The following is a 16,187-nucleotide window of genomic DNA, read 5'->3' as shown; positions in this document are numbered from 1 at the left end:
TTGGCCATGAGTCTAATGTTACTGAATCAACAATATATATTAAATAAGGTTTCATTAAACAGAAACACACATAAATCAAGGTTATATATTGACTGGTTGATGAAAATGTTGTGATGAGAGGCTTGCAAGGAACCTAACCCTATGCTTTCCCCAGGAGTAATGGCTCAGTATTTGCTAATTCAGTGTTCACAACGACTATAGGATATAAAGATGGTGAATAATGAGGACCAACCATATGTATTGTTGTACGTATGTGTGTATGTATGTTTCTATCTCTATCTCTATGTTCAATATATATTCCCACATTTTCCTACGTGAACCCTTTCATGTGCTATAAAATATTCTTTGGAAACATAATTTTAAAAATTGATGTAGACTATTCCACTGTATAAGTGTACTACAATTTCAGAGAATCCAAAAGAAGTAAAGAAAGAAGCAAAAAAAGAAGCACAAGAGGTAAAGAAGACAAGGTACAACAGAAGACAGTAAAAACAAATCCATCTAGAGCAGTAATTACCCTGATATAGACCAGTCACTGTAATTAAAAAAAATCCAGCCTTCTGCTATTTTCAAGAGATACACCCCAAACCCAAGGATATAAGTAAAAAAATTGAAAAGTACATGTGATAAATATTTATGTGATATTTATCATCACATAGCTATATTAATATTAGACAAAATAGACTTTAAGGCAAAATAAGACTCCAAGGCAAGAAGCATTAGGAGAGTTTAAAGGGTAACTGCATAATGATAAAAGTTTTGATTTATTGAGACTATGTCATGAGTCTAAATTTGTCTGCACCTAATAGCATAGCTTCAAAATATGGAGGCAAAAATGATCCAGAAAGGTAAATTCCTTATAAGGAGGAAATTAAGAATACTTGTTCGTTAAAAGACGCAATAATGGGAACGAAAAGCAAAGCAACCAACTAGGAGAAAAAAGTTTGCAGTATATCTAACTGACAAGGGAATATTAACTAGTACACATTTTAAAAACTCACACAAAACTCTTAAAAATCCTTAAGAAAAAGACAAATCGCCAATAGAAAACCGAACAAAAATCAGGGACAGGCATTTCATAGACGAGAAAACAAGAATGTCCAAAACACATGAAAATATGCTCCATTTAACAGTTTGACAAAGATTAAAAAGCCTGACAATTTCAAGCGTCAGTGAGGCTGTGGAGCAAGAATAACTCCCTGCTGGCAGTGTAAATGGATACAGCCTCACCTGGCATCACCTGGTAAGGTTGATCATATGCCCACCCTGTGATGGACACAGTGATTCCCTTCGTAGGTATATATTAGAGCAACATCTCAAAATGTTGTCCATGGACTCCTGAGGGTCCCTGAGACCGTTTCGGGGGTCCACAAGGGCAAACCTAATTTCATATTCATAGATTATTGCCTTTTCACCGTGTTGACATTTGTACCAATGCATAATAGAATGATGGGTAAAATTGCTGCCACCTTAGCCTGAATCGAGACGGAGGCACCAAATGACACCAGTGGCCATTGTGTTCTTCACTACCACACACTCACAGTAAAAGAAAAAAAGTGAGTGTGACTGAGAATGTCCTTGAGGACACAAAACTTTTCAGTTTTATTAAATCTCAACCCTTGAGTACATGTCTTTTTCATGTTCTATGTGACAAAATGGGAGTGCAGTTGTCCCTCGGTATCCTTGGGGAAATGGTTCCACCTCCCCCCTCAGATGCCAAAATCAGAGGATGCTCAAGTTCCATATGTAAAATGGCGTAGTATTTGCATAAACCTATGCACATCCTCCCGTATACTTTAAATCATCTCTAGATTACTTATAATACCTAATACAATGTAAATACTATGTAAATAGTTGCTTGGGTGAGCAGCAAATTCAAGTTTGCTAATTAGAACCTTCTGGAGTTTTAAGTTTTTCTAATATTTTTGATCTGAGGCTGGTGGAATCCGCAGTTGCAGAACCTACAGATACGAAGAAAGGACTGTAGACATAGGCACTTCTGCTGCACACAGAGTTTTGTTGGTGGTCTTGCAGAAAAGCACTGGTGTGACTGACTTGTGAGCTGAACTTTACTCGTGGAGCACCATTTTTACCTGAAAGAAGGACTGACCCATTATGGTTACTCAGACTTCAGTATTTGGCTGATATTTCCTTGAAAATCAACAAAATGAGCCTGTAACTTCAAGGAAAACAACTGATCGTATTCGTTGCCAAGGATAAAATTCAAGTTTTCAAGAGAAAATTGGGAACTTATAAAACATGTATCTGCCTCTGGAGCTTGACAGCTTCCCAATACTTAACTTTTTGGGTGATATCAGTAGTGAATATATATAATGAATATCATTTTAAAATATCATATAATGAAACATGTCAACATTCAGAAGGTCTGCTTGATTCAGTGAACCCATATTTTCCAAATGGACAATATATGTCACAAAATCCAGCATGGGCAAAAAGATCCATTCAAGATGCAAGATGGACAAATGAATTTTAAAGTGATAGAGTTTATTTTCAGATTCCAAATTGCAGCTGATCTTAAAAAATTACCCCTTGTTGAGTTTTAGTGTACTATCAAAGAAGAATATTCACAATTATCTGAAAAGGCTGTAATATACTCCTCTCTTTTCCAACTACATATTTGTGTGAGGATGGATTTTCAACCAAAATAATGTTAGATCAAGAGATTGAATGCAGAAGTAGATTAAGAGAATTCAACTGCCTTCTATTGTCAGTCATTAAAGAGATTTGTAAAAATACTGTAAAACAATATCACTCTTCTCATTAATTTTTTTTATTTTGGAAAATAGAGTTATTTTTCATAAAACTTACATTAACATATAATGAATTATGATTTTTGAATAAATAAATATTTTTAAAAGTTATTGGTTTTAATGGCTAATAGAATAAATACCGGTAGGTATTATTAGTACATAATCAAAAGTTCTTTGGGGTCCTCCATAATTTTTAAGAGTAAAAAAGGCATCTTGAGACCAAAACATTTGAGAACTGGTGCCCTAGAAAAAATGTACCTACATACATTAGAAATGTGTAAGAATGTTCATAGCAGCAATATCTACAATAGCCAAGAGTCTGGAAACAACACAAAAGTGTTCATCTACAGTAGAGTGGATAAAGAAATGTCACGTGCAATCTTGATGTATTTCACAATAAGAAATAATACTTGGAAATGGCCAAAACCGCAAACAAAACAAAACAGAACAACAAACAACTCAATAAGAGTAGCAAAGTCTCCTTCCCACTCTTGCTCCCAGCTCCATGCTGGGCTCCCCAGAGTAACCAGTATTCCTAGAGATTGTCCACACGCATGTGCAAGGAGATGTGTATCATGCACCCTCCTATCAGTTATTGTTACACAGATGGTCACATACTCTTTGCCACTGCTCTTCACTCTACTTTCTTCTCTCAACAATGGACTTTTGGTGATTATTCCATTCTTACAGTCGCTCTTACTCTAATAGTTGCATAACATTCTATGTATGGATGTATTATAATGTTTAATCGAGTCCCTGTGGATGGTAAGGTAGTTTGCTTCCAGCCTTTGGTCATAAAGCACAGAAAGATATCCCAAATATCTTTGTGCATACATCTTTGTGTACGTGTGTGTATATCTGCAGGGTAAATTGTTAGGTGTGGAAAGTTGGGGTCCGGAGTGTATATTTCAAGTGTTGATACTATTGTCATGCTGCTCTCCAAAGTGGCTATGCCAATTTCACCCCTTACCAGCCGTGTATGAGACAGTCCCTTTCCCTGCACATACACACCCATAATGTTTAATATTTGCTTATCTGAGAGGTGAAATGCAATTGCATATTTAGTTTGCTCTTCTTTTATTAGGTGCCAGGGCAGAAGACAGGATATTTCCAGTTCTGGCTCGGATTTAACTCCTTGATAAGCACCAGGCTAACTGCTCATTGGGCTCTGAGAGAGAGGGGCAGGCTCTGAAATTCCACCTTCAGAGGGAAGAGCATGCCCTTAACTTCCCTGGGCAGCTGGCACCAGCCCGCGTTCCCCCGAGTGGCCGCTAGAGGGCATCGGCGCCCACCGCAAAGCACCGGGAGGGCACATGGCGTCTTGGAGCGGGCCCCGTGCGAACCTCTAACCCTCTAACCCACCCAGGGCTTCTGCTCCTCGACCGCCACTCCGCCCTCGCTGGGTGGGTGACCCGGCCAGGCTCATCCCGCCCTCCCAGGCTTCCCCGGGACTCAGGGCTGCTGGGGTGTGATGGCCTTGGGCTAGGGGCATGCGTGGAGTGGGCACGACCCCTCCAAGCCCATCTGCCCTTGGTCCCTCCGAAGCTGGCTCAGCTGATGCTCCGGGGATCCCCCAGAGGGACCGGTGAGTAGGGGTCACTGCTGGGACAGTCCGTCCAAGGCCCTTCTACCTTTGTGCTGGCCAGAGGGTCCTTGTTCACAAAAGCCTGGACAAATTCCTCAGGTCCAATGTCTCGTAGCCGTTCCTGCACCAGAGACAGAAAAGGAGTTGGGAAAAGGGGAAATGTATGGGGAAGGGATGCTCCCTGGGGGCCTGGCATGGGCCCACCTGCCCTTCTCACCGGGCCTCTACAGCCCTGTTCTGGGTTGTCACAGAGCTTAGCACCACCTTGAAGGGGGCAGCCCCTCCTTTCCCATGCTCAGGGGCTGTTGTATTTCATGGGGGCAGGGGTCAATGTCTCCATAGAGAGTGCTTGTGGGGTGTGATACCTAGGAAACCAGGTTCGAAATCGGGTAATTGAAATGACCTGCCCCCTCCAGGGTAGGTCTGGTGGCTAAGAGCATGGGGTCTGGGTCAGAATTGAGTCCTGGCTCTGTCCCTTCTGCTGTGTGCCTTCTGGCAAGTCACTTAAACACTCTGGGCTTTAGCTTCCTCATCTGTGAAAAGAGAATAATAATATTACCTATCTGGTAAAGTGGTGGGAAGATGAGATAGTGCATGTAACTCTTGAATATAATGCCTGGAAACCAGTAAGAGTGCCATAAATGATGGAGGTTTAAAAGAAAATAACCCTACTCCCCAGCTTCCCTTCTCTCTGGGGCAGGCCCCTTTGGCCTCTGCATCTACAAGAAACCCAATATACTGGAGGTTAGGCCAGGGCATCCGTTTCACACACAGGAAGGCCTGTCTGCGCTTCTCTGGAAAGCTTCGGTGGGTACAGTGTGACTGTGTGAGTCCTGGATGGGGAAAACCGAGGCCCGGGTGGGGAAGGCCCTAGATGTGGGAGGATCCTGTCAGAGCCAGGATCTGAACCTAGTTCCTCTGTCCCAGGCCTGGACTCTCAGGCAGGCCAGAAGTCAAAGTTGGGCAGGGCTGTACCTCCAGCCTTCCTGTTCCTCGCCCCAGGTGTGGTGAGAGACTGGTCCAGAGTCAGGGTCCTCTGGAGATGCCTGGGTGGCCCTGATGTGATGGGCTCAGGCCCTGGGTTAGGCTGAGACCAGGTGGGGGACAAGATGGGGAGTTGGGGGGGTGGCCGGCTATTTTCAGTGTTCCAGGCTCTGGGTCTGAGTGGAGGGCGGTGTGGGCCTGCTCACCAGCTCTACGTGGGTCAGCTGCTGAGCCAGTGTGTAGGGGTCACTGCAGATGTTGAGGAGCTCCCTGTGGATAGAGGCTGGAGGCTTGTTCCTGTAGGAGATGGGCTTGTCAGTGCCCAGCAGGCTTTCCGGCCCCTGGCCCAGAGCCGCCAGCTTCTGGTGCAGAGCCTGCAGGAGCTGATGCATCCTCTTTCGGTATGCCTGGAGGAGGGTGGAGAGAGGGTGCTCAGGCCTGGAAACCTGTCTCCGCATATCTAATATCTGAGGCCGGCTGGCTCCCCAGCTGTCAGGGATGGGCTGCTCCTAGGCGTGCCTGCCCCTCCCCCACCCTGAAACAGGACCCAATCCAGGGCAGGCTGGGTTTGGGGTTTACAGTCAAGGCTGGCTGGGGAGAAGGCTGCAGGATCACCAGTGGGAGCCAAGAAGAGCACACATTAGGGAGCGTGGCTGGGTGCAAACCCCCACCAGCTGTCTGGGGAGAGGGGCAGCGTGGGGTGGGGACTGCCAGGGAGTGGAGGGAGAGAGGAGGGAGATGTGGAATGGGCCCTGCCCTGGGCGCTAGTCTTTTGCTTGGCTTCAATGGGGGTCCCCTCCTGTCTCCCAGGCCTAGCTTAGAGAGGCTTTCCCTGACCAGCCTTGCTGTCCATCCTCTGCCCTGGCACTCTGTCTCCAGCTCACCCTGTGTGACTTCCTTATGGGACCATTGCAGGAGATGATTGGGGTTGTTTTCTCCCCTGCAGAATGACACCTCGGCAGGGGCAGGGAAGTCCGCGTTCACCTCTCTGTGTCACAGCTCTGGGCATGCAGTGGACACTTGATAACCATTTACCATACCGACAGAGCCCCTCACCATGCAGCTCAGATGCTCTGGACTTGGTGCAGGGACCACCCTCCCACCCCATGGGGAAACTGATTTCCAAGGAAGGTGCATCAGACTAGCTGGGTTTACTGAGCAAGATGTCCACACATTCCCAAAGGTTTGGTCAGTAGCCCACAGAACAGGCCGCCGACTGGTCAGCAAATGGCTCCCCCAGAGGTGGATTCAACCCCCTTGAGCCGGGAGCTGGCCTGGGAGTGGTAGTGGGCATCCGGGGCCTGGAGTCCTGGCAACAACAAGGTGTCAGGCAGACAGATTCCCAGCGGGGCCTGGTCCCAGAGGCCTCAGAAGAAGGTTGTGGATAGTCAGTACTGCCAGGTAATTTCAGATAGAAAAAGTGCACATTCTTCATGCACACAATCCCAGAGGCATTTTGCACGTGGGGCGTAGGGTGTAGGGCTTGCCTGGGGACCTCAGTGTTTCCTCAAGTCTCTGATGGGGCTCAAAGGAGCACTGAGGTCCAGCATTGTTGGTGCCCAGAGCTCTGGTGATGGAGGTGGCATCCCAGCCCCTTATGAAAGTGCTTCTCTGTGGAGTGGCCAGGGCAGCTGTGGTAGAGCCCTCAGGACACAGGAAACCCGAACCCAAACCCAAACCCTAACATTAACCCTAACTCCCAGAGCCGTGGGGGTCAGACCCAGAAGGCACCCATGGGTTAGCTGGGCAGTGTGTGGGTAAACTGAGGTCCAACTCTTCCCTTTGTCACCAGTGGAAGGAACAACCCGTCTCAGCTTTGCTGTATCCCAAAGTGTGGTCATCACACATGCTGCCTCCCAGGTCTTCATTTGAGTGCCAGGAAGATAGTGAGTTAGGTCCAGCCAGAGCCAGCCCCGGTGGCACAGTCACCGGTGATCCCTGACACCTCCACCAGCCCCCCACCTCTCTCTGCTACCGAGCCCAGAGGTGGCTACGCTGGCTGTTGAGATCCCGCATTTCCCACTCAACCCTCCACCACCCCATCTGGCTCCCCTCCTGTCGCCAGACTAACTCTCACTGGCACCAAGGACCTCCTGTCATGAAAGCCAGGGGCTGTTTCTCAGGCAGCATCTGCCTCAGCTCCCCAGTTTCTCCTGCCTTGGGCTGTTTGCAGGCTTGTCTTGTCTGCACTGTGATTGCATGCTGGGTTCCTCCTGCCTCTGTCTATTCCTCTCTTCACCATCCTCTGTACTTCATTCCTGGGTTTTCTGGTTCATGTGCAGAGTGTCGTTTAGTATTCGTGTGCGGACAACCTTCTCCTCTGATCTCCAGAGCCATGTGGGCAAGGGGCCACCTGGACCTGATGCATGCAAGAAGTCATGCTCTCCTCCCCAGGGCTGCCTCTTCCACCTGCATCCCTGTCCGGTGAACGAAGCACTGGTGTCAGGCACCTGGACGTGGAGCCATCCTCAAACCACCTTCTCCCTCAGGCCCTCCAGGCCATCATCAACCCTCTTGATTTTGCTTTCTTCCATTTCCATGCTTGTCGTCCACCACAGTGTATGTGGCCCAGGCCATAGTCATTTCCCTGGTGGCTGCAGTGGCCTCCTCAGTGGACCCCATGCATTAATGCCAGCCTCTCTTCATTCCACCCTGTAGCAAGAGTGTTCTGTTCAAAATGCACATTTGACCACAGCACGCTTCTTCCCTAAATTGCCTCCCTGCTTTTGCAAAGACAAAAAGCCTGACATGACTTGGAGGCCCCGAGGTCAGCTCTGGGCATGCTCAATGGCCTCCATGTAGCCCTTGCTCCTCTTTTCTGTGCTCCAGACACAGACCACTCCCCCATCCCTTTGACCCCTGTCCCTCCTGCCCCATGACCCAGGCAGGACCTGTACAGCCTTCTCCCTCTGAGCTCCATGCCCTTCCTTCACAGCCCTTGTCCAAGCCTCTCACTGGAGTACCAGCTCCATGAAGGCAACACTGGGTCACTCTTTGCTGGTCCCCAGTATGAACAGGAGGGGCCCACACATATTTGCTGATTAGATAAAACTGGCCTTCACCTGCTTCTAGTCAGTCAGCCTCTCCAAGGCAGAGTTCAGAGCCCTACTGAAGTCAAGGATGCAGTGCATCTGTGGCTACAGTTTGATAGAACCAGGCACTGGCCCTATTTTTAAAAATATGCAGACAATTTAGCAGGACTTGTTTCTACTGAACCAATATTCACTCCAAACAATTGCCATTGCTTGCATGCTAATTCATTTAAAAATTTTCCAATAGTGTTAACCTCAAGCTAATCTGTTGGTTTTTTCTTGAATCTTCTGTTCCCCCTCTGAATGTGGGGAAGGTATTTGACCTTCTCTTTGACCTCCTCTCATTCTCTCACTGATTTCTACAACTTGTGGACACCGTCTGGGAGATCTCAGTGAATCCGGGCAGGCCCAGGGACCTACCGCTGAGAACGCCAGTGTGTTCCTTGTCACTGTCAGGGGCCCACATTCGGAGTGCCAGGGTGCACCCAGCATGGCTCAGCTCTCCTCCAGTGGCTCTCCCGTGAGCTGGGAGGATGGGGGCTGGGCTGTTTTCTCTGTCATTCTCACAGAGCCGTCTGCTGCATGCACGGAGCCAGGTGTGAGTGCAGAGGTCGCCGTCCAAGGGTGGCCTGGGTGGTGGCCATGGCTCTCCAGGTGCCTCCAAGTTCTCTTGGACCGAGCGTTTCGTGATTAGGATCCATTTCCATCCAGACAAGTACGGGCCCTTGTTTTCTGAAGTTCCTGAAAGCTCCCACCTGAGCCAGCCCACGGCTGATGTCCAACGGGCTTAGCCCACCTGAACAGGCAGGAATTCTGCACCCACTGCCAGCTCGTTCTCTGAGTCAGCTGTCCACCACCTATGCCCTTGGCGGGAGCTAGTAGACAGCCATGTGAGTGGGAAAGCAAGGCCAGAGTGAGGAGGGCTGCCCATACAGTCAGCCTCCTCTGGCCAGCCCAGTGGGTGTGGCCAAGGCACTGCTGTCCTCCTGTCCTGTCTCCTTCACCAGGGCTGTGACCTTCTAGGGCTTCCTGTGATCCCCCAGTCTCCCTCAGCCTCGGCATTGGCCTTCCTGAGCTGTAACTGCTGAGCCCAACCTACCAGGACAGGAGCCGAGGGTGGACTGGAGCAGCACAGAACCCACAGTCATAGAGAATGGCCTTCCCAGAGCCGCTCCAGCCCCTTGTTCCCGGTTACTGAGAGGTGGTGGGGAGCACAGTGAAGACATGAGGCTTCCAGGAAATGGCAGGGGGGCAGGAAGAAAGAGAAAGTTGTCACCTTTCACAGCCACTTTGATGGGGAAGCCCCACTCCTTCCTGGCCTTGTACCACCTCCTCCACGTTCCTGAGCAGCATTGTTCTCCTCACTGCCCTTTGAGGGAGGGCTTATCATCTTCCCTCTTACAGAAATTAATTTAAGGTCCAGAGAGGTTAAGTAACTTGCCCAAAGACACGCAGTTCTGAAAACACTTGTGCTCATCTCATTGTATTATGCACAACACTTTATATCATTTGATCCTATCTCTGTGTAAGAAATCTTTTACAAGATGATTCTGAAATGTTTTTGGAGCAAAAGATATAATGCCTATGATTTAAAAACATAATTTGGAGGGAGGGGAAGTGTGTGAGGGGATAGAAGAAACAAGTTTGGCAAAATGTTGATAATTGTTGAAGCTAGGCTATGAGCACACAGGAGTTCATGGTTACTATTATCTATGTTTGTATATGTTTGAAATGTTCCATAACAAAAGTTTCAAAAAAGTTAAAAATAATCCCCACGTGCCTGAACTTTGGAAAGAATTTGTTCCTCATCATAGTTCACATTTACCAAGTGCTGAAACACGAGCACACGTGACTTCAGGGCCTTTGCCGCAGACCTGTGTGGTGGGAGCAGTTATCGTCTCTGTTTGACTGATGAAGAAACTGAAGTTCAGAGAGGGGAAGCACCTTGCCCAAAGTCACATAGCTGTGGTTTCTGAGCTGGGATCTGGGCTCAGAAGGTCTGAGCCAGACCTCATGTTCTGAGTCCTGTGGGCCCTGCCTCATCAGTTTGGTTCAGGGCTCACCAGCTCCTCTCCCAGCTGAGACTGTGCGTGTGCTGGGAGGGGAACAGCCTGCAGTCCACCCGCAGCATCCAGGGGAGGGAAACCAGCACCTACAGGACATCCCCTTGGAGCAGGTGCTTTCTGGGGAAGGGCAACTTGGGGATCACAAAGACACACGGGGCACCCTTGGCCTGAGCCTGGGTGGGTGGCATGGGGACTAGGGAATCCCAGGTCCAGTTCACACCACTCAGCACACCTAATTGGATTCCAAGGGATGGAATGAGAAATGCCCCGAATGAGTTATTTCTGCTTTGAAAATCCACACCTGGTGGATGACTGCTTTCGATAGCCCATTCATAGGTCTTGGTTGTATCTTATTTTCATCTACTGAGTAGTTAGAAAAGATTTCCCGGCACAGTCTTGACAGATTCTTGAGGGCTCAGTGAGGAGGCACTGCTTCTCAAGGAAACAAGCCCAGGACTTACACCCATCCCACGCCACCGTGGCCAGAATGGCAGGGTCTGCCTCTGAAATTGCTCTGCCAGTGGCAGAGGCAGGTCTGATAAGGGCAGATAATCCATCTTGTCAATGGCTTAGACCTCACCTGCTTGAAGGCCTACTGTGAAGGGGAGGGAGATAAAGCAGAGGACTGGGCTCTCATCCCACTACATACCCTCTGCTCCATCCATCCATCCATCCATCTACCGTCACTGCAACCATCTATTTCCCACCCATCTGTTACTGCCCACCTCCCCTTTTATACAGTCACCCACCCACAGATTCATCAATTCACTTATCTATCCTTCCTCCCTCCATTCTAACATTTGCCCTCATCCATCCATTCATACATCCATCCACCATCCATCCATCCATTCGTCCACCATCAATCCACCATCCATCCATTCATACATCCATCCACCATCCATCCATCCACCCACCCATCCATCCATCCAACCACCATCCGCCCATCCATCATCCACCCATCCACCCACCCACCTTCCCATCCATGTTCTCACCCACCCATTCATACCCCCACACACCCATCCACCTACCCATTCACTCACCCTCCCATCCATCTAGTCATCCATCTACCCACTCATCTAGCTATCATTTCTACCTTTCTCCTCCACTTCTTTCCACCAATCTCTCCACATCCATTTACCCCATAAATCTCCCTTCCTACCCAAGTGCCCAAACATCTTTCTTTCCCCCTCGACTCATCCATCAAAGCAGCCAACTATGTACTAAGCCAGTCAGTCAGCATCTCCCCTTCCTGCTTCATCCTCCTGATCCATCCAATCATTGAGCCTTCCCTGAGTCTCCTTTCTGCTGCAACCTAAGCCAAGTGTTATAATCCCCAGATGGATCAGGGGATGCAAAGGAGGAGGAGGAGATGACCCTCATCTCACCGAGCTCTCAGAACAACTAACTTGCTGGCTATGTGAAATGACCTCAGGGCAGGGTATCCCTTTCTGAGCCTCAGTTAGGCCTTGGACTTTACAGCTTCCTGGTTCCCAGCCTGCTTTGGCAGTTCTCCTTTGGCTCTGGCTGGCTCTGTGTTCAGACCCACTGTGGGGCATGTCACTAGCTCTCAGCTTGCCACATTCAGTCTCCTCCCAAGGCAAGCGACATGCACTCCCCCTCAGTGTTCTCACCCTAATCCTGGGAGGTAGGGAGTAGGGAGTTTTGTTCCTCTTTCACCTTTAAGTGCCTTCCCCAGAGTAATGCAGCTGGGAGAGCAGGGCAGGGTGTGGGGCGCAGAGGCACCAGATGCCCAGTACACTGGCTGCCTCCCAAGCTACTGGGGAAGAGGGTTCTGCCAGGCCAGCCTAATGGGTCATTGACCAATGGCCCGACCACGCAGCCACAAGAGCCCTTCACTTGCCATCTGATGCCACTGATGAGAGCAGGACAGGAGAAAGGTCAAGAGACCAGGCCTGGAACCAGAGGCCTGCTCTCCCTGCCAGCTCTCCAGTGCCTAATTCTCTGATGAGGCAGAAAGGGGCTGATTTTAGAGGGGCTGCACTGTGCTGGTGGGGAGATGAGGACCCTGAGGCCAGCCCAGGAACAGGCTCAGATCTTGGGTGTGAGGGCGTAGACAAGGTGAAGAGAATCTCGCTTGGCTCGCCCACCTCATCACAGGGGGCGATGCGGCCCACCACGTCCTTCAGGTGACTGATGGTCGACTCCTCCTGGAAGTCCCGTGGGAACGTCTCTGTCCACTCAGCCAACAGCTGGAGCAGTTTGGGGCCAAACTTCCGGACCTGGGCCTGCAAGGCAAGCCGAGGGTCGTCTGCATTTGGTGAGGGTTGCTTGGGAGGTGGGGGTCACAGCAGCCACTGTCTCAGCCATTCACTGCGTATCTGGGCTGTCCGAGGGGCAGCAGCAATGGCCGAGGCGGGGTGGGTCTCGTGCCTTCTTTGTGCCAGGAGACAGAGACGGGACATGGGGATGGGGGCTGACCACAGCAGAGCAGATGGGGACAGACACATGTTTGGAATGGGGGTGATCTCTTGTTTATAACTGCCAGTCATCCCATCTCCCTTTCTGTGGTGACAGCATCTCAGTTTTCCTGTGGGGTCCCCCTCTCCATCCTTCCCAGCTGATCCTGACCCAGGGCTCCAGGAGTGTGCCCAGATAAGTGCTGGCCAATCAGAGCATGGCACACCCCCATCATGCACCGTGATTGGCTCACAGAGGGGCATGTGGCCTAAGCTAAGCCAATGAGATCGGGGCTTTTATTTATCGGGATCCTCTTTCCACAGGATTGGGAAGGGTAGACCATGACCCTGGAGCCGCGGAGGCCACCAGTCACCGTGCAGAGAACCTGCCTGAGCAAGAGTGAGGCTAGCCAGAGGAAAAAGCAAGGGGTCTTAGGGAGAAAGACCACGGTTTAATGGTGTTTTAGTCCCTGGAGCCAGTGGTAGCTTGAGACTTTGCAGTTACATGAGCCAGTAAAGTCCCTTTGCCTTGGCCAGTTGAAACTGGGTTTCTATCACTGGACAGTGGAACCCTACAGACACATGTATAAATAGACATTTGCAGCCCATGGGATTTGGCGAGGGACAGAGGAAAGGATACGGGGAACCGAGGGAAGGCTGAGCCAACAGTGGACCCGCAGAAGAAGAAAGGATGGAACAGAGGGTGCTGGGGGCAGGGAGACCAGCAGGCACTGCAGGGCCATCCCAGGCCACAGATGGGGATCTACTCATGGGACTCTGGGGGCCCAGGTCTGGGCTATGTGAGCTCAAGGCTCCCCTAGGGCACTGGAAAACAGCACCGGGGTTAAAGGTTCTGACTCTGTCTCTTCTGGCTCTGGGCTTCAGACAAGTCAGAAACCCCTGTGGGCTCCTTGTCAGGAGAACGGGAGCAATTGCTGCCTCTCCAAGATGTTGATTCACAAGTTCATGTCAGGGGAGAGCCAGTACACTCGGAGGCCCCCGGCCCTGCCCTGCCTCTCACCTTGTCCAGCACTGGCTTGTCCAGCTGCTGCTGCTTGATGCACAAGTGGCAGACCCGGGCCAGGAGCTCCCGGGGCTCGATGAAGAGGCGGGAGCTCAGCAGGAAGGTAAAGATGTAGGCTTTCTGGGGGGATACGGGAGAAAGGCAGCATGTGCTCACAAGGGCATGGAAGGACGTGCCTCCCAGCCTACTCCACCCCCAGGCCCAGCCAGCCCCAGCTCTGCTGTCTCCCCCATGCCTGGTGGAAGAGAGCCTAGTCTGCTACCCCTCCTCCCCACTGGGTGGATCACCCACCTCAGGGTAGTAGTCAGCTTTGGGCACCAGCTGCTCAATCAGGGTGTCCAGGGAGGCTGAGGATGGAGCTCCATCCAGGAGGGGCTGCCCGGCCTGCTCACCATCCGTTGGCTCAGGGGGGTGTGGGCCGAGGCTGCCTGGAGTGACCATGTTGGAGATGCTCAGTGTCCGGGGCATGCCTACCTGCAATGGCAAGGGGCATTTGGACCTGCTGGTCCCCTGGGACCCTGGCTGGGCAGGCCCCGCCTCCCATAGGCTCTTCTGTGCCCACCTGAGCCCAGTGATCACCTCCTGGGAGGGCTGCCAGGGAGGGATCCCCCCACCCCATAGCCACTGCATCCCCAGAAATCATCTCTTTTCCATTATCATTCCTAGCCATTTAGGGACTGACTGTTTGCAGTATCCACTCCTACTCGCAGTGAAGGTTGCTTTTGACCAGGCTTAGACAATCAACGTATTTGCCCTGCCGCTGGCCACAAGAATGAATCAGGGGTGGACCTGATCCAAACTAGAGGGCTCAGATGCAATCCTAGAACTTCTGTGGCACTTGAAAGCTCTTTCCCCTGGGTCCCTGAGCAGTGGAATGGCATTGTTGGGACCATCTTGTCCCTCAAGGAGCCAGGAAAGTGAGCACATTCCTGAGTTCAGTGGGAGAGGCCCTGGATCCTGCTGTCCCGAAGCTGCTCTGTGGACTGCTCCATTACATGAGTCTGTTTGAGTTTCTCTCAGGTGCAGCCAAATGACTGTCCAGGCTCTTTGTGATTAGGACCCACTGACCTGTCCAGCTATTCCCCCCTTGCAGGAAGGCTCTCCCACCATCTTCAATCCTCCAACCCTTTGCACGTGGCTGAAGTGACTCCCCCTAGGTGGGACCTTCCCTGTTTCCCTGCAGCAACCCCTCAAGGCTGGGCCTGACTTCCGGTGGGCATCAGCAGATTCTCCCTGTCGGCATTGTGGAGTGCTTGGGGTGCTGCTGGTGCCTGGTGCAGAGAAAGGTCTCCAGCCAGACCTCCTCCAGATGGGGCCAGAGCACACATGTCTTCTGACCCAGCACTGAGTCAAGGTCCTGGCCTGCAGCAGGCACCCGTCCACGAGTGTGCACTGGACAGTGCTTCCTCCCTCGGGCTCTGCACATATGCCTGTTGGCCAGTCTTCCTGAACGAAGCCTTTGGGGCACTCATGGCAAGGAGTCCTGGCCAAGCCTGTGACTGTTTAACCATCTCCCACATGACATTCAAGTAGCCCCTGCAGCCTTAACTGTGGAGTCCTGCAGGCTCACCACAGGGGCCTTACAGGGAGCAGCCTCCCCGCTGCCCCTCTCACCTCACCCCTGCTGCCCCCATGGCAGACCCTGGCCCCAGCCTGTTTCTGACTTCTCCTGCCCCCTGGTGACCTGGCCCTGAAAGTAAAGACAGAGGGACTTGGAGAGTCCAAGCTGATGTTGGGGATCAGAAGCAGCCCCGCAGAGGGCCGTCCCTAGGGCGTGCAGGGACTGGGTTACGGTGCAGGAACCAGTCTGGACAGCGGCCTGGACAGTCCCAGCCCTAGGGACAGCCACAGCTTTATCTCACCTTTCCAGCAAAGTTGTTAAGTGTTCAATTTTCAGTTGATGAAACTAAAATTTCACAAAATTGTCTCCTGTCCATCCCAGTGGGAAAGCTGCTGCACATGAGGGCACATGGGGGCTGCCCTGCAGGGAATGGTGGTTAACTCTGGGGTGGGTGCTGCCTCTGCCCCACACCCAGAACCAGAGCCCAGTTCCACTAGACAGAACGCTCTTGAGGCCAGGAAGGTCTGCTCTCTCCTGCCAGACACCTGGCACCTCCTCCCTGTAGCCTGTCCCAGATCCCAGTTTTCTCAAAGATGAGCCAGTAGTGGAGGTGGAGGCGATTCTGGAAACCTCTCTGTAGCTCAGGGTGGTCTGTCAGACAATGTGAGAGGGGCTGCAGAGGGGCCTTTCTGGGGAAGCCAGGATGCCACAACTTCAAGAGATGAGCTGGGAAGCATCCAGAGCACC

General features: G+C 51.1%; 1 protein-coding gene across 1 annotated transcript in view; it reads right to left on the bottom strand.

Annotated features, from left to right (window-relative positions):
- RASGEF1C (RasGEF domain family member 1C) overlaps window positions 1–14,362 on the bottom strand; it is a 32,352-nt gene extending 17,990 nt beyond the window's left edge. Inside the window, exons 1-5 of the mRNA XM_007119672.3 lie at window positions 14,171–14,362; window positions 13,877–13,999; window positions 12,547–12,684; window positions 5,547–5,747; window positions 4,403–4,477 (exon numbers count right to left, since the gene is read on the bottom strand). Of these exons, the coding sequence (XP_007119734.3) occupies window positions 4,403–4,477; window positions 5,547–5,747; window positions 12,547–12,684; window positions 13,877–13,999; window positions 14,171–14,347 (714 nt within the window). The 5' untranslated portion in view covers window positions 14,348–14,362. The remainder of the gene's footprint in view (window positions 1–4,402; window positions 4,478–5,546; window positions 5,748–12,546; window positions 12,685–13,876; window positions 14,000–14,170) is intronic.
- Window positions 14,363–16,187: the final 1,825 nt, after the last annotated feature.

This window comes from Physeter macrocephalus, chromosome 2, assembly GCF_002837175.3.
Source record: "Physeter macrocephalus isolate SW-GA chromosome 2, ASM283717v5, whole genome shotgun sequence".
Taxonomy (NCBI): Eukaryota; Metazoa; Chordata; class Mammalia; order Artiodactyla; family Physeteridae; genus Physeter; species Physeter macrocephalus.
This window is presented reverse-complemented; position numbering and strand designations above follow the sequence as displayed.